The 21,463-nt window shown below is 56.8% G+C and overlaps 2 protein-coding genes across 4 annotated transcripts; both read left to right on the forward strand.

The window, feature by feature from the left end:
- The first annotated feature begins 32 nt into the window (after nt 1-32).
- Nucleotides 33-13,624, forward strand: P3H3 (prolyl 3-hydroxylase 3). 2 transcript variants are annotated; one of them, XM_043441534.1, is made up of 15 exons: nt 33-608; nt 1,448-1,600; nt 1,948-2,149; nt 2,246-2,377; nt 2,846-2,982; nt 4,741-4,830; nt 6,036-6,088; nt 6,253-6,320; nt 6,415-6,539; nt 10,728-10,829; nt 11,121-11,271; nt 11,457-11,574; nt 11,649-11,724; nt 12,801-12,941; nt 13,094-13,624. In XM_043441534.1, the coding sequence occupies exons 1-15, from the start codon at nt 135-137 to the stop codon at nt 13,244-13,246; spliced, it is 2,175 nt and encodes a 724-aa protein (XP_043297469.1). In that variant the 5' UTR covers nt 33-134; the 3' UTR covers nt 13,247-13,624. The 2 variants fall into 2 exon arrangements, 1 of the variants encoding a protein (XP_043297469.1); XR_006264258.1 differs by lacking the exon at nt 11,649-11,724 and having other exon boundaries at nt 79-608; nt 13,094-13,234.
- Nucleotides 13,554-21,085, forward strand: GNB3 (G protein subunit beta 3). Of its 2 annotated transcripts, XM_043441540.1 has the most exons (10): nt 13,762-14,811; nt 15,029-15,118; nt 15,396-15,434; nt 17,198-17,304; nt 17,396-17,459; nt 17,576-17,738; nt 17,820-17,886; nt 17,976-18,177; nt 19,492-19,708; nt 20,472-21,085. In XM_043441540.1, the coding sequence occupies exons 2-10, from the start codon at nt 15,062-15,064 to the stop codon at nt 20,576-20,578; spliced, it is 1,023 nt and encodes a 340-aa protein (XP_043297475.1). In that variant the 5' UTR covers nt 13,762-14,811; nt 15,029-15,061; the 3' UTR covers nt 20,579-21,085. The 2 variants fall into 2 exon arrangements, with proteins under 2 accessions (XP_043297474.1, XP_043297475.1); XM_043441539.1 differs by lacking the exons at nt 13,762-14,811; nt 15,029-15,118 and adding an exon at nt 13,554-13,703.
- The last annotated feature ends 378 nt before the right edge of the window (nt 21,086-21,463 follow it).

The following is a 21,463-nucleotide window of genomic DNA, read 5'->3' on the forward strand; positions in this document are numbered from 1 at the left end:
CGGCGCTCCTCCCTCCTCCCCTCCCTCCTCTCCATCCCTCCTTCCTTTCCCCTCCCTCTTCCTTCCCCCTTTTCCTCCCTCTCGCTCTCGGCTCCCGCAGTTCCCTCCTGCAGCCGGCCGGCGGCTCTGGCACGATGCTCCGGCTCCTCCGGTGGCTGCTGCTCCTGTTGCTCCTGCCTCCCCCGGGGTCCCCCGAGCCCCCAGGCCTGGCCCCGCCGTCCCCGGGGGCGCCTCCCCAGGCCCCCGACTTGCTCTACGCGGACGGGCTGCGCGCCTACGCGGCGGGGGCCTGGGCTCCGGCAGTGGCGCTGCTGCGGGAAGCGCTGCGGAGCCGGGCGGCGCTGGGCCGCGCGCGGCGGGACTGCGGGGCGTACTGCGCGGCCGAGCCGGGGGTCTCGCTCCCCGCCGCCCCGGGGCCCGACTCCGGGCCGGGGGCCTGGGAACCGCTGCTCCTCCGAGCGGCGCTGCGGCGCGCAGAGTGCCTGACCCAGTGCGGGGCGCGGAGGCTGGGCCCGGGGGGCGCGGCGCGGCTCCGCGTGGGGAGCGCGATCCGGGACGCCTTCCGCCGGCGGGAGCCCTACAACTACCTGCAGAGGGCCTATTACCAGGTGAGCGACCCGGCCCGGGCCCCGGGCGTCCTCCTCCAGCTCCCGGGAAGGGGCGGCGAATAAACGCCGGGACTCGGGTGGGGCTGTGTGGTCAGGACCTCGCCTTTGGAGTCGGTCCTGGCAAACCGCGACCAGTACCTACAGAGTGGGGCACGGCCTCGGGAGGGTGGGAGCAACGTTGGAAGGGGGTGGAAGCCGATCGAAGATGGAGGGCAGGGGCCTGGAGTTCGAGGAAGTCTTATGAGACCTACGTGGAGTGACAGAGCCTCTTCCCGGGAATGAAGGGGGGCGGGGACCGGGGCGAAAGACGCGGCTGGAGAGTGAGAACGGGGGGGCGGGTAGGGGGTGAGCGTGAGCCTTCGCTTGGGGCAGGAGGGAGCTTCGGGAAAGAAACAGGAGGTGGGCAAGGCTGAGGGCTCTGGTGTCCGGTCGTGGGACCCTGCCCAGCTACTGGTGCGATAGCTGTTGCCTACTAACGCCTACGTGGCCGGGGAAGGGGGGCGCCGGTCACACACACCTCAGCTCAGGGTCCTAGAGACCTGCGGCTTTTGCTGGCGGCTAGGGTCACCCCTACGTCCCCACCTCGCGTGGCCATCACTTCCGCCTTATCTCACCAGTGAGGTCCCTCTGCCCACACCCCACCCACTCCAGTTTCTGAGACCCCCTTTCCATGGCTACCAGACTCCTGAGAGTCCCCACTTACTGGGGGTCTGGAGGTTGGGTGATGGGCAGCTGTCACCTACTAGTCTTCCAGAAGGCTTGGGTGGGGATGTTGGGGATGGGCAGATTCTGACACCCCTGCCCCGGGGGCTGACTCCCGCATCCCTCCCGCGTCTCAGCTGAAGAAGCTGGACTTGGCAGCAGCTGCGGCGCACACCTTCTTTGTGGCAAACCCAGCACACCTGCAGATGCGGGAGGACATGGCTAAGTACAGACGGATGTCAGGGGTTCGTCCCCAGAGCTTCCGGGACCTGGAGACGCCCGCATATTGGGTGAGACCCTCAGCTTGACCCCAGCCTTTGACCGATGGGATACACAGGCCTCGCCCAGCTGTGCACTGTCCGCTGGGCATCGGGAAATCTGGGTATGTCCTCTGTGACCCTGATGGGAGGGTCCCTCTCTGGGACCTAGTTTTCTTCCTGAGATTCGCAAAGTCTCATGTTCTAACATTCGGATTCTCAGGCATGCCCTGTAGTCCCCAAGGTGACCTGAGACCTGGAATCCAGGCCCCCAGTGAGGTCAATGCCCCTCCCCTTCTTTTTGCCTCCCAATCTATCTTGGCACCCTCCACCCCCCGCCCCCAGGATCTCGAGTGACTGACCTCTCCCCTCCCCAACAGGCAGCCTTTGACACCGGCCTGGAGCATCTTGGGCGCCAGGAGGCAGGCCTGGCACTGCCCTGGCTGGAGGACGCCCTGCAGGAGAGCCTGGCCCAGGTGGAGAGCTGCCGGGCTGGCTGTGAGGGGCCCGAGGAACAGGAGAGGGAAGCAGAGGAGGAGGAGGGGACCGGGAGCCAGGGGGGCCTGTATGAGGCCATCGCAGGTAAGGGGCTGGAGCGCGGGGGGCGGGGATCACAGTGCAGTGGGGCGGGGGGAGGCATATCACTAGCTGAGTGAGTCCCCCGTGTGTCCCCCACAGGGCACTGGACCCGCGTCCTGCAATGCCGGCAGCGCTGTGTGGGGGACGTGGCCACGCGTCCTGGTCGCAGCCTCCCTGTTCCGGACTTCCTTCCCACCCAGCTGAGGCGGCTGCACGAGGCCCACGCTCAGGGTCAGTGAGGGGGAAGGGTGAGCCCTGGGTGGGGGGACTGGGACTGGAACCCGGAGAGTGAAGGTCTGTCTCTGCTGGTACCCGGAACTCCACCTCTCCATCCTTCCATCTATCTCTGCATCTGTGTAGGTCGGGGCTCCCTGGGGACCATCACCTCAGAGGACTCTGGCTCTCCATTGTGGGAAGCTCAGGAGCTGGGTCACAGGGCTCCGTCTGTCCTCGCTGCTTCTCACTTTCCTTTCTTCTCTCCTCTCTTCCTCCCTTCTGAACTCTGCCTGTACAGCCCAGGTATGTTCCAGGAAGCTTTGGAAAGAAGCAATGGATGAGCCTGTCTGCCGGGTGGGATGGGTCACTGGGAGACCACCTTCTCCGGCTCTGCTTCTGTCCCCCCCGGCTCTTGGCCCTGCCCTGGGATGACTGGGGTGCTTGTCTCTGGGCCACACCCCCACGCTGTTGCTCTGTCCCCAGTGGGGAATCTGTCCCAGGCTGTGGAGAATGTCCTGAGCTTCCTGCTCTTCTACCCGGAGGATGAGGCTGCCAAGATAGCTCTGGACCGGTACCAGGCCCAGCTGGGGGAGCCAAGACCTGGCCTCGGGCCCAGAGAGGTACCCCCTACTCACTCACCCTGTGGATGTGTGCTAAGTTGCTTAGTCGTGTCCAACTCTTTGGGACCCCATGGACCATAGCCCACCAGGCTCCTCTGTCCATGGGATTTCCAGGGCAAGAACACTGGAGTAGGTGGCCATTCCCTTCTCCAGCTCACCCTGTGAGGTCATCCTAAATCAGACAAATACAGTGGAGAAGTCACCTGGGCCCGCCCCCCATTCTGGCCGAAGGTGACCCCAAGTCCAGCATCTGGCCTTGTCTCCACTCCCTGCTCCCCACTTCAGGCTATCCTTCTTTTTTTCCTAACTTATTTCAACTGCACTGGGTCTTCATGTGGCCCACAGGCTCATCTCCTTGGCACATGGGTTTTCTCTAGTTGATGCACGCCTTCTCTTGTTGCAGTGTGTGGGCTTAGTTGCCCTGCGGCTTGGGGGATCTTAGTTCCCTGACCAGGGATCGAACCCACGTCCTCTGCATTGGAAAGTGGTTTCTTTTTTTTAGCAGAAACATTACTTTACTGACAATGGTTCGTATAGTCAAAGTGAAGTGAAAGTGAGTCACTTAGTCGTGTCCCACTCTTTGCGACCCCACTGACTGTACAGTCCATGGAATTCTCCAGGCCAGAATACTGGAGTGGTAGCCTTTCCCTTCTCCAGGGGATCTTCCCAACCCAGGGATCAAAACCAGGTCTCCTGCATTGCAGGCAGATTCTTTACCAACTGAGCTATCAGGGAAGCCCTCCCATACAGTCAAAGCTATGGTTTTTCCAGTAGTCATGTATGGTTGTGAGAGTTGGACCATGAACAAAGCTGAACACCAAAGAATTGATGCTTTCAAACTGTGGTGCTAGAGAAGACTCCTGAGAGTCCCTTGGACTGCAAGGAGATCCAACCAGTCAATCCTAAAAGAAGTTAGTCCTGGATATTCATTGGAAGGACTGATGCTGAAGCTGAAGCTCCAATACCTTGGCCACCTGATTCAAAGAACTGACTCGTTGGAAAAGACCCTGATGCTGGGAAAGATTGAAGACAGGAGGAGAAGGGGACGACAGAGGACAAGGTGGTTAGATGGCATCACTGACTCAATGGATATAAGTCTGAGCAAGCTCCAGGAGTTGGTGATGGACAAGGAAGCCTGGCGTGCTGCAGTCCATGGGATCACAAAGAGTTGGATGTGACTGAGCAACTGAACTGAACTGGGTTGTTTATTTGTTTATTTATTTATTTTGGCTGTGCTGATTGCTGCATGGGCTTTGGATGGACCTGTGTCTCCTCACTGGCAGGCAGAATTTTTTGTTGTTGTTAAGATTTTTTTTTAATGTGGACCATTTGTTTTTTAAAAAGCCTTTATTGAATTTGTTACAGTCTTGTTTCTATTTTATGTTTTTTGCATTTTGGCTGCAAGGCATGTGAGATCTTAGTTTCCCAACTAGGAACTGAATCCTCACTCCCTGTATCAGAAGGCAAAGTCTTAACTACTGGACCACCAGGGAAGTCCCCTGGCTCTACTTCGGAGTCCAAGCCAGCCTTCTTCCCTTAAACTCACCCCTGCTTGCCCCAGCCTGTGCACAAGTGGGCACGTGTGTGTACACACACACACACACACACACAACCCCCAGTCTGAGCTCGGAGACCCTGACTGCTGAGGGAGGAGGGTTGGACAGAGGGGCAGGACCAAGGTTAGGGAGCCTGTGGGCTGCCCTGCTCTCTTCCAGCCTTAACTCTCCCCCTCCTGCTGTCCCCTCCTGCTGTCACCAGGACATCCAGCGCTTTGTCCTTCGATCCCTGGGGGAGAAGAGACAGCTGTACTATGCTGTGGAGCACCTGGGGGCCAGCTTCAAGGATCCCGTGAGTGACCCCGCTTCGTCCCCTGGCCGCCCCCAGGAGGGGAACAGCAGCAGTGCCCTACGGGATGTGCCACGTCCCTCCTCAACAGCACCTCTCATTTCTCCACAACCCCGTGAGGCTTGGAGAGGACTCTGTGCCCCAGGGTCACAAGACACAGGCAGGTGCCTGTGGCCACAGGCAGCTTTGGGATCACGCAGGCCTAGGTGTTGGTCTCTCTGCTGCAGATGAGGTCTGCACCTTCGCTGGCTTGGTCTCAACTTCCTTCCCTGTAAAATGGGAACACCATACTTATAGCTCTGTTGAAGCCGTGCCACTTGCTACAAAGTACAGGAAAGTCTGCTGCTGGTTTTCATACTCTTCTTTCTGTGGTAGTTTTGAGGGGAAACTAAAAGGCAGAGGTTATTCTCGCTAGGGCTCCAGGGTCAGGCAGGCTCCCCCAGCCTTCTTGGCTATCTTGCTGTTTTTGAAGCCAGTATTTCCCAACTGGGAGAAAAGGGGCTGTGCCTACTCTGCCCAGTAGGTGTCGCTAGCATCCCTGAATCGTGGCCGTCAGAGATGTTTGCAGACATTGCCCTGTCCCCTAACGGACAAGTCTCTCTGGGCACCGTCGCTTAAATCCCAACCCTGTCCTTATGGGCTGTGTGACCTTGGGCATGTTACTTTATGTCTTTGTATCTCAGAGCCCTCAACTACAAAATGGGCACATTAATACGACCTGTTTGATAAGACTATTGTAAACTTTAAATGTTAAACTCCACATCCGTATAGAAAGCTCTTCCCTGGTGGCTCAGATGGTAAAGCATTTGCCTGCAACGCAGGAAACTCGGGTTCCATCTCTGGGTGGGGAAGATCCCCTGGAGAAGGGAGTGGCAACCCACTCCAGTATTCTTGCCTGGAGAATCCCACGGACAGAGGAACCTGGCGGGCAACAGTCCATGGGGTCGCAGAGTTGGACACGACTGAGCGACTAACACACATATAAAGCTCTTAAAAAAGCACCTGGCAAGCAGTGCTTTGTAAGTTGTTGTTATTATTATTGCAGTGTTTGGCCCAGTGCCCAGGGCTTCTGACAATGAGTCCAGGGCTTCCCCACCTCCACCTTCCCCTCTGGAAGCAGGAGGACTTTACTATGGTAGCCCATGGTCTACCGTCAAGGACTCATAGGTGGACTTGGCAGGTGATGGTTCTTTTCCTGACCATCCCAGGACCCCTGGACCCCAGCTGCCTTCATCCCTGAGGCCCTTAGAGAAAAGCTCAGGTAGGAGGGGCCTTGCGGCGGGAGGGGCGTGGCCTGTGTGGAAGGGGCGTGGTCTGGTGGAAGGGAAGGGGAGGGGTCCTGGGGGGAGGGGTCCTGGGAGGCGGGGTCTGAGAAGCTGGGTCTGGGCCGGCAGATGTTCACCGAGCATGTTTCTCACCCCTGAGAGAGGATCAGGAGAAACGGCCGTGGGACGATGAGCCTCCGCAACCGAAGCCCCTGACTCACTGGAAGGGTGAGTTCCTGGGACAGCAGGAGACAGGAGCCTGGAAGGGGCTGGGTCTGCCCCCGGGGGACCGTCAACCCCCTGCCCTATCCTTCCCCCGCAGATGTCCTCCTCATGGAGGGAGTAACCCTGACCCAGGACGCGAGGCAACTGAATGGGTCAGAGCGAGCCGTGTTGGACGGGCTGCTCACCCCGGCCGAGTGTGGGATGCTGCTGCAGCTGGCCAAGGTGAGAGGACCTGTAAGGAAGTAGCACAGTGCTACTGGGGGACCCTCAGGCACAGCTGCCTGCCCCCTTGCTCTTGGCCTGTCCCCCCCTCGCTGCCCTCCCCACTCCCCTGCCCTCTCAGACCCTCCAGTGGGGACTGCTGATGTTGCCTCCCTGCTATGGACAAGTTCCTTTTCCTCTCAACTGACATGGGGCTTCCCCAGTGACAGCTCAGTGGGTAAAAAGAATCCACCTGCAATGCAGGAGACACAGGAGGTACAGGGTCAATCCCTGGAAAAATCCCCTGGAGGAGGAACGGGCACCCCACTCCAGTATTCTTGCGTGGAGAATCCCATGGACAGAGGAGCCTGGTGGATTACAGTCCAAAGGGTCGCAAAGAGACGGACACGACTGAGCAACTAAGCATGACATGGCATAGCTGGCATGGGCTGGACATCTTACAGAAGTTTGCTAGAAACTGATAGGAAGAACAAAACGAAAAAAGCAAATGCATCAAAAAGGGTGGGTGTGCAGGTGAAGACGCCTTGGTTGGCTGAGAGCTTAGTTATTGGCTCTGCAGAACCACAGGCTGCTTCTCCATCATGATGTCCCTCCTAGATTGGGCTGAATGATCTGTATTCACCAGGTTGAGTCTGCCAATTTATGAAACTTCATCTCACTCTGGGTTTGTTCCTTTCTGAGTCCCTGGTGTGTACTGGAAATACCCAGGTTCCAGGGAGAGGCAGATAAACACAGACTGTGCATTTGGGAACTCAGTGTACTGAGAAGGCATCAGGCATGGAGATATAATCACAGCAGGTGGTGAGTTTGATAAAAGATGTACTCATCCAATTAGAAGCACCAAGATGAAAATCATAGGGGAATTCCTGGAAGGGGTGGCATTTGAGCTTAATCTTAAGCATGAGTTAACCAGACAGCATGAGTTGCCAACATCCGTTGGATCATAGAAAAAGCAAGAGAATTCCAGAAAAACATCTACTTCTGCTTCATTGACTATGCTAAAGCCTTGACTGTGGAGAAACAACAGCATGCTGTGGAAAATTCTTAAAGAGATGAGAATACCAGACCATCTTACCTGCCTCCTGAGAAACCTGTATGCAGGTCAAGAAGCAAAATTTAGAACCAGACATGGAACAGTGGACTGGTTCAAAATTGGGAAAGGAGTATGTCAAGTTTGTATATTGTCACCCTGCTTATTTAACTTATATGCAGAGTACATCATGTGAAATGCTGGGATGGATGAAGCACAATCTGGAATCAAGATTGTCGGGAGAAATATCAATAACCTCAGATATGCCAGTGATGCAACCCTTATGGCGAAAAGCAAAGAGGAACTAAAGAGCCTCTTATGGGGACTTCCCTGGTGGTCCAATGGCTAAGACTCCGTGCTCCCAGTGCAGGGGCCCCGGGTTCTATCTCTGCTGCAAATAAGAGTTCACAAGCTGCAACGAAAGATCCTGAATGTCACAACTAAGACCCGGCTCAGTCAAATAAATAAGTAAATAAAATATTTTTTTAAAAAATAAAGAGCCTCTTATGAAGATGAAAGAGTAGAGTGAAAAAGCTGGCTTAAAACTCAACATTCAGAAAATGAAGATCATGGCATCCGGTCCCGTCACTTCACAGCAAATAGATGGGGAAACAATGGAAACAGTGACAGACTTTATTTTCTGGGCTTCTCCAAAATCTGCACCACTGCATCTGCAGTGGCAGATGGTGACTGCAGCCATGAAATTAAAAGATGCTTCTTGGAAGAAAGCTATGACAAACCTAGGTGGCATATTAAAAAGCAGAGACATTACTTTGCCAGTAAAGGTTGGTCTAGTCAAAGCTATGGTTTTTCCAGTAGTCGTGTATGGATGTGAGAGTTGGACCATAAAGAAGGCTGAGCACCGAAGTACTGATGCTTTGAACTGTGGTGATGGAGAAGACTCCTGAGAGTCCCTTGGACTGCAAGGAGATCCAACCAGTCAATCCTAAAAGAAGTTAGTCCTGAATATTCATTGGAAGGACTGATGCTGAAGCTGAAGCTCGAATACTTTGGCCACCTGATTCGAAGAACTGACTCACTCATCAGGGAAAAGACCCTGATGCTGGGAAAGATTGAAGGCCGGAGGAGAAGGGGACAACAGAGGACAAGATGGTTGGATGGCATCACTGACTCGATGGACAAGAGTTTGAGCAAGCTCCGGGAGTTGGTGATGGACAAGGAAGCCTGGCGTGCTGCAGTCCATGGGGTAGCAAAGAGTTGGATACAAATGAGCGACTGAACAACAACAACCAGATAGAGAAGGGAGGGAAGTCAGGCTGCAGGGAAGAAGAACGGGGCAGAGGTGGGGGGCGGGGGACGGTGGTTGGGAACTGGAGTGGAGCACAGGAGTTCAGAGCATGGGCATGCCCAGTGGGAATTACCTGTGTGGCCTTGGGCCATGTATTTTAACATCTGTGAACCTAGTTTCCTCCTCTACAAAATAGGGATAAACACAGAGGTTTTGTTGTAGGGTTGTTATGAGGATTAAATGAGTCAGTACATGGTAAAGCTCTTGGAAGAATGTGCAAATACTCAGTATGAGCTGTTGCTATTATCATCAGGCTGCATATTATCCAGGGGCAGGAATGGGGAGGAGGCGCACGGTGAGAGATGGGTGAGAACCTCTGTACCCTGCCAAGGAATTTGGGCTCTCTTTGTAGATGGTGGACAGTTTACTGAAGGATTTAAAACTCCTAAGTGCAGGGCCTGGAGTCTTCGTCCTGTAGGACCAGGAGCGCCCTCTAGTGGCAGCACTGAGAAGGCAACAGGACAGGGAAATGAGGAGCTTAGGGGTGACGGCCCTAGGATAGGTCTCATTTCAAGTCAATGAAGACGAGGACAGATGAGAAATATTTAGAAACTCAAAGAAAGAGAATTTAAGGACTAAATCTATGTGTGTGTGGGGTGCTCAGCCTTGTCCAACCCTTTGGGACCCCATGGAGCCACGAGGCTCCTTTGTCCATGGGGTTGTCCAGGCAAGAATACTGGAGTGACATGTAACTCCGTGGCTGATTCATGTCAATGTATGACAAAACCCACTGCAATGTTGTGAAGTAATTAGCCTCCAACTAATAAAAATAAATGGGAAAAAAGAAAAAAAAAAGAATACTGGAGTGGATTGCCATTTCCTCCTCCAGGGGATCTTCCTGGTCCAGGGACTGAACCTACATCTCTTACATCTACCTGCATTGGCAGGCGGGTTCTTTACCACTAGCGCCACAGAGGAAATCTATGTGGGTGATGAAGAAAGAATGAACTCAAGGATAACTCCCCAGTATCAGCTATCCCCTAACCTCTGCCAGGGCACTTGCAAGGTTGTAACCCTGCTTTAATTTTCCATGTAATACATCACTGAATTGACCTGGTTTGTTTATCTCAAAATGTAAAGCCCGTAGTAGCAGGAAATTTTCGTGTTCACCGTTGAGTCCCCAGTGCCTAGAACAGTGCCTGGCACACAGTGCTCAGTGCCTACTGAATGGATGGATGCATGAATGAAAGCTTGAGTGACTAAGCGGCCTCTCAGAGGTGAGGCTTCTATATGGCGTAACTAGATAGTGGTACTTTGAGCTTCAAAAAGCAGACTGAATAGAAAAAAGAAAGAAAAAGCAGACGAAATAGGTGTCAGTAAAGGGTGATGAGACTTGTGGAGGCAGCTGGGGAATTCGGAGTCAGCATCAAGGGTTCCCACATTCTCCAAGAGTGTGTTGGGTGAGAAGGGATAGGAGAGAGCTGTGTCCGCTGGTGCCACGCCCCCACCTCAGGTCCGTGAGGACCTGGCCCAACGGTCGAACCTCCTGCCAGGGTCTTGCTCCAGAGAGACTCCTCTGTTCTCAGCCCATCAGAACAAGCGATCGAGCCCTTTCTGCCCCTTTCTCTGCTGTCCTGACCTCCCGGAGCCCCTTCCCCACTGTAGGAAGCTCTCCAGAGTCCTATGCACAGTCCCCTCGGTCAGTGGGGTTCCAGATATTTACCAGGAGTGACCACACAGACATGGAGTTAGTCATTCTCTGGGAAGGGCAGCAGCTCACAGAACCACAGGAGCTTCCAGCCTCTTCCAGGGACTGGCTGGTTGGAGGGAAGGCCATGTGGCCCTATGAGGTGGGTGGTAGCCTGGGACTGGGCAGGGTGACCCCACAGCCAACTCCCTCTCTGCTTAGGATGCAGCTGAGGCTGGAGCCAGGTCTGGTTATCGGGGTCGCCGCTCCCCACACACCCCCCACGAACGCTTTGAGGGGCTCACGGTGCTCAAGGCCGCCCAGGTGAGAGGAGACACAGAGCTGGAGAAGAGGGCCGGCCTCTCCTGCCTGTGGAGGGCTCCCTTGGGACTCAGAGGAGTTCTCGGCCCAGGACTGATGGAGGAGGTTCCCCACAGAGGGACCCGGGTCCTTGTCACAGAGACGATGGAAAGAGTGGTCTGGGCTGATGGGTGGGTTGATGGGGCAGCTGGCTGTTGAATCCCAAACCATGGGTGGAGGGCAGTGGAGGTGGGGTAGGGGCTGGGACCAGCCTTACCACACCTCCCCTTCCCCACCCTTTATTCTCTGCCGCAGCTGGCCCGGGCTGGGGCGGTGGGCAGTCAGGGTGCCCAGCTGCTCCTGGAGGTGAGCGAACGGGTGCGGAGCCTAACCCAGGCCTACTTCTCCCCCGACCGGCCCCTGCACCTCTCCTTCACCCACCTGGTGTGCCGGAGTGCCATAGAAGGTAACCGCCCGGGCCCCCCCATCTCAGGGCCCCCTGGGGCCCTGCACACCCTCAGCACCCCCGCTGTGTGGGTTTCCATCTTCACTGCAGGAGGACTGACTCCCCTGCCCAGCAGGGGCTCAGCTGTGACCCTGGATCTACAGGGTGGGTGTGGGTGGGCGCCCACCAGGCCCTTGGCTTCCCAGGGGAGCAGGCGCAGCGCATGGACCTGAGCCACCCAGTGCACGCCGACAACTGTGTCCTGGATCCCGACACCGGGGAATGCTGGCGGGAACCCCCAGCCTACACCTACCGAGACTACAGGTGGGCGGCCCTCCAGGGGTCGGGTGGGGCGCCTGGCTGGGGTCTCACTGCCTCCTGTCTTCCTCTCTTCCCAGTGGACTCCTCTACCTCAACGATGACTTCCAGGGCGGGGATCTGTTCTTCACAGAGCCCAACGCCCTCACAGTCACGGTAACTGGAGCCGGGGGGTGGGGTGGGGGGCGCAGTAGGGAGCCCAGCCATAGGCTGGGGATTCAAAACAGAGGGTGCCCAGAGGCAAATGCAGGGAAATGGCTGGGGCCACCTTTGTTGTTGTTGTTTATTTGCTAAGTTGTGTCCGACTCTTTGTGACCCCAAGGTCTGCAGCCGGCCAGGCTTCCCTGTCCTTCACTATCTCCTGGGATTTGCTTAAACTTATGTTCATTGAGTCAACCCTCTCCTTTCCGGCTTCCGCAGCACCTCCCTACTCTTGTCTGTTCAGGGGCTCTCCTAGCCCCTCCCAAGAGACCTCCAAGGGGCCCCTCCAGGCCCTGCCTTCAGTGATCACCTCACTTCTTATAGGAGGGCAGGTGAGGGACTTCCCTGGTTGGTCCTGTGGCTGAGACTCTGTGCTCCCAATGCAGAGGCCCAGGTTTGATCCCTGGTTGGGGAACTAGATTCTGCATGCTGGAACTGAAAAATCCCGTGTGCTGTTACTAAAACCCGGTACAGCCAAATAAATCAGTAATAAATAAAATAGATATTATAAAAACTCAAAAATAAATAAAGGAGGGCGGCTGAAGCACAGGGCCCCAAGCCTCTACTCCAGGTAGAAGCTCAGGTCTAGGACCAGCAGAAGGACTGGAGCAGTGATTTTTCATTGTGCATTGCTCTGCCTTATCCAGTTAGCTCCTTCTCTGCTCACCACCAGCAGCTCCCTGTCATCCAAGCCCTCTCTGGGGTGGAAAATGTCCCCGAGACCCTGATGCCCAGAACCCAGAATCTGGTTGGGCAGAGGGTGGGCAGGAGAAGCGGGGCACGGGGGCGGATAGAGTCGCTTCTCCTTTTGGCTCCAACTCCTCCAGCCTCCAGTCCGGCATTCGCTGCTCCCAAGTGGAGGCCTGGTTCCCACTTGCCCCAAGATCGTCCCTGAACTAAGGAGGGGACGCGGTGGGCAAGAGAGCTGCCGCCGTCTGAGCCCCCTCCCGGTCCTGCTCCAGGGAGTCAGGGTCAAGGTCTCTGAAGCCCTGTCCCTGGAGCTGAATCTGCCATCCGCCCCCCCACCCCAGGCACAGGTTCGTCCTCGCTGCGGCCGCCTCGTGGCCTTCAGCTCGGGCGTGGAGAATCCCCACGGCGTGTGGGCTGTGACACGGGGGCGGCGCTGTGCCCTGGCGCTGTGGCACACCTGGGCCCCTGAGCACCGGGAGCAGGTGAGCGGGCGGCGGGGCGGGGCGGGGCCGCGTGAGGGGCGGGCACGCTGGCGGGCGAGGGGCGGGGCTGAGATGACCCCGGGAGAGTCCCAGGGCGGGGCGGATGCTGGGGGTGGGGGCGGTCAGCCTCGACCGTCCTCCTCGCCCCCCAGGAGTGGACGGAAGCCAAAGAGCTGCTGCGGGGGCCGGAGAAGGATGAAGACGACGTGACCAGCAGGGACCCCGGCCCAGAACCCCCCAACCGCAGGCTTCCGCGGCTCCAGGACAAGGCTGGGAAGCCGCCTCGCATTCGAGAGGAGTTGTGAGGGGGCCGGCCCAGCTCCTCGGGGATATGGCCACTTGACTTGTGGAGGGTCTGCCTTGATGCCGGGGACCCCCGGGAAGCCCCCGTGTGACCGCCACAGAACAGCCAGCCCTCGGTCCCTGTATCCTGCCATCTTGGGGATCACCTAGGGCCCCGCAACCCTGGGCTCGGAGGACCCTGCAGAGACTTAGCCTGGGGACTGGCCTGGGCCCAGCCAGGATGGACCTCCAGGCCTAGGACAGACAGAAGACGGGCAAGGCCGAAGTGGAAAGAACTGGCAGTGGGTAGGGCCCCAGCAGGCGCTGTAAATGAGGAAGATGAGAGAGAGGGTCACCCCCGCCCTCCCCAGCCTGTCAATAAAGATCCTGACCATCCCTCAGCTGGGGCCAGTCAAGTGTATCGTGGTTTCCATGGTGGCCGGAGGTGGGAGAGGCTGTGGCTGGCCTGGGAGGAGACAGGTATCCTGGGCCTCCCGGAGATGGGCCCCTCCAATCCGTGATTTGTCAGGGAAATCTCAACCACCTGCCTCCCTCATGCAAATGAACCCTGACCCCTGACAGCTGCTCCCTGGGCCTCTTACTCTAAGCCAGCGTCTTCCCTCTCTGAGCTTGGCTGAGACTTAGGGCAGCCTGATCCCTCTGCTTCTTGCCTTCACGGCCCCAGCAGAGCCTGGCGAGTTATGAGGGCCCAACACCAGATGCAAGCAGTGGATGGGCTTGTTCTCCACTTCCATCCTCTCTGCACCCAAAGCTGGGCCAGGCCCGTCTGTCCTCCTCTTTGGGTCTCCTGGACCTCCTCCCAACCCCCCAGGATCAGCCCCCGGGGGCAGCTGGTTGGGGTTTGTCCTGAAGAAGGATTATCCAGATCAGTGCCTTCTAATCTCAGCTCCTGCCTGTACCTCCCCATGGTCACCACAACCCTCTCCCCCACCACCCTGAGCTCGGGAGCACAACTCGGGGTGTTGACAATGGGCCATCTCTCCTGCTCGCTCTCTGGCTCCGGGGCTGGTTGCTAGGTAGGCCCTGACGGCCAAGATCATCCCCATGGGATGGGGGGCCAGGCCTGGGGGGACCCTGGAGCGTGGTCGGGCTGCTCCTTTGCACCCTCCCAGACCCAACCCTTAATCCTCACAGCTTTGCTCTAATCCCGTGGGGCCTGATGCTCTGCTCTCTGCCTGGAGAGGGACTGCACCCCAGGGAAGCACCCCACCCCTCCTCCCTCCAGGGCTTGTTGCGGGTGCCGGGGGAGGGGGGGCACTGTGCCCCGCTGTAGCCCCACACTCCTGCTCCCACCCTCCCCGGGCTGGGCCTAGGTCCCTCTACAAGCCGCACACCTCCCTCCCCATCCTCTGCTCCCCCCACAACCCGCCAGCTGATTTCATTTGCCTGACAGTCGTCATTGGCCCTACCCTTCGCTGTCTGCACCCCCCGCACCCGCCCCAGGCGGGGCCAGGCCAGGCCAGCTCCTCTGGCAGCAGAGCTGGGGCAGGTGACGGGCGGGTGTCGCGGCTGAGGGAGCCAGGAGGCGCCTGGGGACCAGAGCTGGAAGCCTAAAGTCAGAGCCCAAGTAAGAGGGGCTGGCCTGGCTCTGCCCTCTGGGGCTGGGGGCTGCGGGGGGCGCGGGGGTGGCCCGGGACTCCAGATGTGGAGGGGCTGGCAGGGGAGGCGGTGCAGACCACCCAGTCCTGGCCCAATGTGGGGAGGGGGCTCCAGCCCCCCATGGTGTGGGATGTGAGGAACAGAAATGTGGGGGTCCCCCTACACACACCCCGTGTCCCCGGCAGGAGACTAAGGAGCCACCCCTCAAGCCGTCCACGATGGGGGAGATGGAGCAGTTGCGGCAGGAAGCGGAGCAGCTCAAGAAGCAGATCGCAGTAACCCCAGAACCCTCCCTTCCACCAGGGGACACGGGAAAACTAGGAACGGGGCCCATGCGGGAGTGTGGCCCCCAGGGGAAGGGCTGGCTTCACCCTAACTGACATCTCAGAGACCCCTGACCTGGAAGCGGCCAGAGACTTCCTGAACTTGGAGCTCGTGTTTGAGCTGTGCCCCACCCCGCCCCTCAAAACCCTAGAGCCCCAAACCCACCCACCTAGACACCCGCACACACACCCTGCCCCTACCCACACCCATGTCTGCTATCCCCCCCAGGATGCCAGGAAAGCCTGTGCCGACACTACCCTGGGAGAGGTGAGCCCCCACCGCCCCCCAACAGGGCCAGAAGGGAGGGATGGAGGGGAGGGGATGGCATGGGAGCCCCCTGACCAGCCACAGCCTGGCGCCCAAGCTCCAGTACAGCGTGTCCTTGGAATGAGGAACGACATGAATTAATTCATTCAACATTTTGTGAGGTCTGCTATGGGCCAGGCACCGAGTCGGAGACTAGGGAGGCAGACCCTGTCCTCATCCACAAAACAAGAGCACCAACCCCTCCTGGCTGGCTGGCCAGGATGAAGAGGACTAGGGCTGTTAAACCAGAAGCTCTTGGAGACTAGTTGTTGTTGTTTAGTTGCTCAATCCTATCTGACTCTTTTACGACCCCAAGGACTGCTAGGTTCCTCTGTCCATGGAACTCTCCAGGCAAGAATACTGGAGTGGGTTGCCATTTCCTTCTCCAGGGGATCTTCCCAATCCAGGGATTGAACCTGCATCTCCTGTGTGTGCAGGTGGATTATACCACTGAGCCACCTGGAAAGCCCAGACAAGACTCTAATTACAAGCTGGCTGATACTGCACTTTTTCAGTCCTGGATGAATTTTGTTTCACATTTTGACATCCTGGAAATTGACATGCATCTAACAATGATGCCTTACAGTTATAATCAGCAGCACTTTTTCTTTCTTAGTGATCCATAAAAGAATGGTGCTTCTTGGAGCCAGTGCCATCTTAGATTGAATTAAATGTTAATAATAAGAGTAAACATTTACTGAACATGAGCCAGGCACTGGGTTGCTTAAATACATAATTTCATTTAATTTTCCTGACAACTCCATAAGTCTGGTGCTAAAAATTTCATTTTACAGATGGAAAGGGGGGCTCAGAGAGGTTAAGTAATTTGCCTGAGATAACAAAGCAAATAAATGGCAAGTCAGGTCTTTTGACTCTGGAGCCCCAGTCTAATGTCTAGAAGGTCAAAGGAGTCTCAGGGGCATAGGACCCCAAGTTTCAGGAGGGGGCAGTTCAGTGCCATGGTGCTGTTCTGGATACCCACTTAGCACTGGCCGAGCAGCAATGGTGGGTTAGGGCAGGCTCCTAGCGGCTGGGTTCAACCAAACGTGTGCATATTGTCCCAAGTCCATGTGTAGTGGACTCACATTGGCAGCTTGAATCGGTCAAGGTGGGGGTGTTTACATGGTGGAACCCCTCTTCCCCTTCACCTCCACCCCTGGCCTACACAGGAGAGGTGGTGGTTAAACCCTTAGCCATATACCCTGGCCTTGCCCATGTCTCTCTCTACACCCATCTAAGCCATGCCTGGGCTGACTTCTCAGCCCTTAGTCGTCCTGGAGGCCTGACTTCGAGCTGGGCATGCTACAGAAGCTCACACACAATCCTGGCTCAGACGCTGACATGTAGGCATGCGCCCTGCTCACCCTGATTTATTTTTATCTGTGCTGTGTGATGTGTAGGATCCTAGTTCCCCAACCAGGGATTGAACCCATGGTGCCTGCATTTGGAGCACAGAGTCCTAACCACGCACAGGGAGGTCCGCTCCCCCTGCCTTCTGACACCCCCTTTCAGCGCTTCCCTGGTGGCTCAGATGGTAAAGAATCACCCTGCAATGCAGGAGACATGGATTCAATTCCTGTGTGGGGAAGATCCCTTGGAGAAGGGAATGGCAACCCACTCCAGTATTCCTGCCTGGAGAATTCCATAAACAGAGGAGCCTGGCGGGGTACAGCCCATGGGGTCGCAAACAGTTGAACACAACTGAGCTAACTAACTTCCTGCAGCTGGTGTCTGGCCTTGAAGTCGTGGGACGCGTGCAGATGCGGACACGGCGGACCTTGAGGGGACACCTGGCCAAGATCTACGCCATGCACTGGGCCACCGACTCTAAGTGAGGCTTAAGAGGCCTGGGCGGGGGGCGTTAGGGGGAGACAGGCAGGAAAGGGGGGTTGGGTGACACGTGTGTCTTCTCCTCTCCCCAGGCTGTTGGTAAGCGCCTCGCAAGATGGGAAGCTGATCGTGTGGGACACATACACCACCAACAAGGTACCAGCCCAGCCTCCTGGCCCCGCCATTGCCCGCCTTCCTGGGGGCATCCCACGCCCTTCCTGTGCCCCCCACCTGGGAGCTCAGCCCAGGCGCCTGCCACCCCACCCCTGCAGGTCCACGCCATCCCGCTGCGCTCCTCCTGGGTCATGACCTGTGCCTACGCCCCGTCAGGGAACTTCGTGGCCTGTGGGGGGCTGGACAACATGTGTTCCATCTATAGTCTCAAATCCCGGGAGGGCAACGTCAAGGTCAGCCGGGAGCTGTCGGCTCACACAGGTGAGTGAGAGGCCAAGGGTACCTGCGGGTTGTGCCCGGCAGCCAGGGCCCTGTCCTAACCGCCCCCACCCCCCGACCCAGGTTATCTCTCCTGCTGCCGTTTCCTGGACGACAACAACATCGTGACCAGCTCCGGGGACACCACGTGGTGAGGCCCAGGCGCCCGTGGGTGCGATGGCCGGGGAGGCGCCTCTCTGCCGGCCTCGCTGGGTGACAGCGTGTCCCCCCACCCCACAGTGCCCTGTGGGACATCGAGACTGGGCAGCAGAAGACTGTGTTTGTGGGGCACACGGGGGACTGCATGAGCCTGGCTGTGTCCCCTGACTTCAGACTCTTCATCTCGGGGGCCTGCGATGCCAGCGCCAAGCTCTGGGACGTGCGGGAGGGGACCTGCCGGCAGACTTTCACCGGCCACGAGTCGGACATCAACGCCATCTGCGTGAGCCCCCTCTGAGCTCCCCCAGGGAGCCTTCATCCCCTCCCACGGCCCCCTGCCCCTTTCCTTTTGACTTTTCACTTTGAAATAATTTCACTCCCAGAAAAGTTGCAAGAATAACAGAAACGGTTCCCGTCTGCCCTTCACCCATAGTCACTGTCCCCTTTTTGCCACGTATGCTTTATGGTTCCCTCTCTGTAGGGGAAGGGAGGGAGGGATGGACGGACACACAGATACACACCCACCTAGATGTAGGTATAGATACACTTGGTTATTAATTTTTTTCCCTGGGTTCTTTGACAATAAGTTGCAGGCCTCATGCCCCTTTAGCCCTTCAATCCTTCAGTGTATTGGAGAAGGAAATGGCAATCCCCTCCAGTATTCTTGCCTGGAGAATCTCATGGACAGAGGAGCCTGGTGGTTTTTGGTCCCTTGGGTTGCAAAGTGTTGGACATTACTGAAGTGACTTAGCACATATACACTTCAATATATACTTCCTAAAATCAAGGCCATTCTCTTCCATAGTCATAGTCTAATTCTTTTTTTTTTTAACTTTTATAAATTTCTATTATTATGTTGTGATTTTTATTTTTATTTTATTGCCACACGACTTGCAGGATCTTAGTTCCCCTGTGCCCCCTGCAGTGGAAGAACAGAGTCCTAACGCCCAGACCACTAGGGAATTCCCGGCAGTCTAATTTCTTAAAATGAGGAAGTTTAAATTGATGCAATACTATAGTCTACAGTATGTATTCAAATTTCACCAGTTATCTCCAAAATAGCCATGTTTTCTCTGTCCACGAACATGCATCGCATTTCCTTGCCTTGTTTTTTCAATTTCTTTTAAACTGGAAACCTTTTTTGCCCTTTTCCTGTCTTTGGTGACATTGACACTTTGGACGAGTACAGGCCAGTTTTCTGTAGACTTTCCCTCCATCAGGTTATGAGACATTTCCTGAGAATGAGATTCAGGATATGCTTGTACACTTGGCCCTGTGCTGATATGCTGATCCAGGGCCTAGAGATGCTGGCGTCTGGGACAGCCTCCACCCTTCTAACCGTGTGACCCTGAGCACGCTGCCCACCCACCCTCAGCCCTGTGCTGTCCCCTGCCATGTGGCAGTATTGTGGAGCCAGGGAGGGTGTAGGGAGCCCAGCTGCAGCTGGCAGGCCACAGAAGGGATGGAGCAGGAGCTGGAGAGGCCGAGGGAACTAGCCTGGAGCCGGGAGAGGGCAGGAGAGGTTGAGGGCTGCCCAGGTCTGAGTCCTGACCCTCACCGCCACCCCCCGCCCCACCCGGGCCACCTGTATCTGCAGTTCTTCCCCAACGGAGAGGCCATCTGCACGGGCTCAGACGACGCCTCCTGCCGCCTGTTTGACCTGCGGGCTGACCAGGAGCTGACCACCTACGCCCACGAGAGCATCATCTGCGGCATCACGTCTGTGGCCTTCTCGCTCAGCGGCCGCCTGCTCTTCGCGGGCTACGACGACTTCAACTGCAACGTGTGGGACTCCATGAAGTGCGAGCGCGTGGGTGAGAGCCTGCCCACCATGGCCACCTGGGCACCCTCTTACAGCTGCTCCCTCATTACTGGCTGACTCTGAGCTCTGCCCCTAGAGCCAGTCCCCTTGGTTCCCAGTCCAGAACCATCTCCTCTCAAAGTGAAGTTGCTCTAAGCAGCCTTTCGCCATGGCCCACTGCAGCTACAGCTGCTCCCCGCCAGAGGAGCTCCTTCCAGTCACCCCCAGACCTGTGGACCCAGACTGTCCAGTCAGGGATGGGTTTCAGGGGCCTCCACGGAAGGGAAGGGCCACCTTGGGGACTCTGCAGTGACAAGAGTCCAGGGGATGGGATGTGACTTGAGGGCCCTGACTCCAACCTGGGTGCTTCTCTGGGACTGGCCTGGTCTGAAGTTGAATCAGTGTGTCTTCCTCTCTCGGGAGAGGCCGGGTGCCCAGGGAGAACCCTGGCCAGAGTCAGGATCCAGACCTTAATTCCACTGCTTACTGTCTGAGTGCTCTTGGCTGAGTCACTTGTCTCAGGGCCTGTCTCTATTTGGAAGCTCCCCCTTCCCCGTTTTCCCAGTCAAGGTGCCCTTGCTTTTCTCTCAGCAGCTGACACACCCAACCCTCCCGTCCCTCACCCAGCCCAGATCCTGGACGGGGAGATTGGCCTCGAGGGAAACCCCGCCCCTTAGGGCTAATCTGCTTTCCTCTTTTAGTCGGATGCCCCGCCCCCCTAACCTCTAACCCCAGCTCCCTAACACCTGCCAGGCTGACTCCTCTCCCTTTTTCAGGCATCCTCTCCGGCCACGACAACAGGGTCAGCTGCCTGGGGGTCACAGCTGATGGGATGGCTGTGGCCACGGGTTCCTGGGACAGCTTCCTCAAAATCTGGAACTGAGGAGGCTGGACGAGGGGATGTAAAACGCCATGAAGACACTCACTCAGCTGCCCCTCCCCTGCCCAGTTTCTTAAGGTTTCTTCGAGCTTTTCTCTTCTACACCCCAGCTTTCCCCCTTTGAGGGCAGTGGGGAGTATGGGGAGCGTGCCTTTGGGAGGCAGCATCAGGGACTCATCAGGGGCAGGGGAACTGCCCCATCTCCTCCCAGGCCTCCCCGCTCCATGGTCCTGACAGCTTCTCCCTTCGTGAGCAAGGACAATGGACCCCCACCCCTCCCTAACCCTAACCTTGGCAGGCCTAGCAGGCTTCATGCCTGAGGCCGCAGGCCCTAGGATTCCTCCCCCAGAGCTACCACCTTTGTCTAGACCTGGTTGGCACAGGGTGCTCGGCCCCGTGACTGTGGCTCTGACACAACTAGGGTCCTGGCCCCCTTCTCCTTCATGCTTTCTCCTTTGTCTACCTTCTTGCCTCTCCTCAAGCACCTGCAATAAAGTGTAGCGCCTTGTATGTGTGTGATGTTTGCCTCCCAGCTGCTTCTCTTCTGAAAAGACACAGGTCCCACTTAAGTAATGAAGTATTATAGGTGTGGTGATAGAGCTTGGGTACCAGATAGCTGCAGGCAGAAAGGTTGGAGGCAGAAACCCAAGCCTCATGGGCAAGGCCTGAGATGGGTTAGGAAAAGGTGGTTGGAGTGGGGTGGGATCTGCATGACAGCTCACCACTGCCTGCCTTTGGTGCATATGAGTGTGTTTGCACAGAAAAGTTATGTTGAGAAAGAATCAGATTACAAAAGGCCTATAGAAAGCTACTCTACACCTTGTCCTAAGGGCAATGGGGAAGAGTTTCGAGCAGAGTAGTAATAATCAGTGATGCTTCTTGGGAACA

Source organism: Cervus canadensis, chromosome 21 (assembly GCF_019320065.1).
Source record: "Cervus canadensis isolate Bull #8, Minnesota chromosome 21, ASM1932006v1, whole genome shotgun sequence".
Classification (NCBI taxonomy): domain Eukaryota; kingdom Metazoa; phylum Chordata; class Mammalia; order Artiodactyla; family Cervidae; genus Cervus; species Cervus canadensis.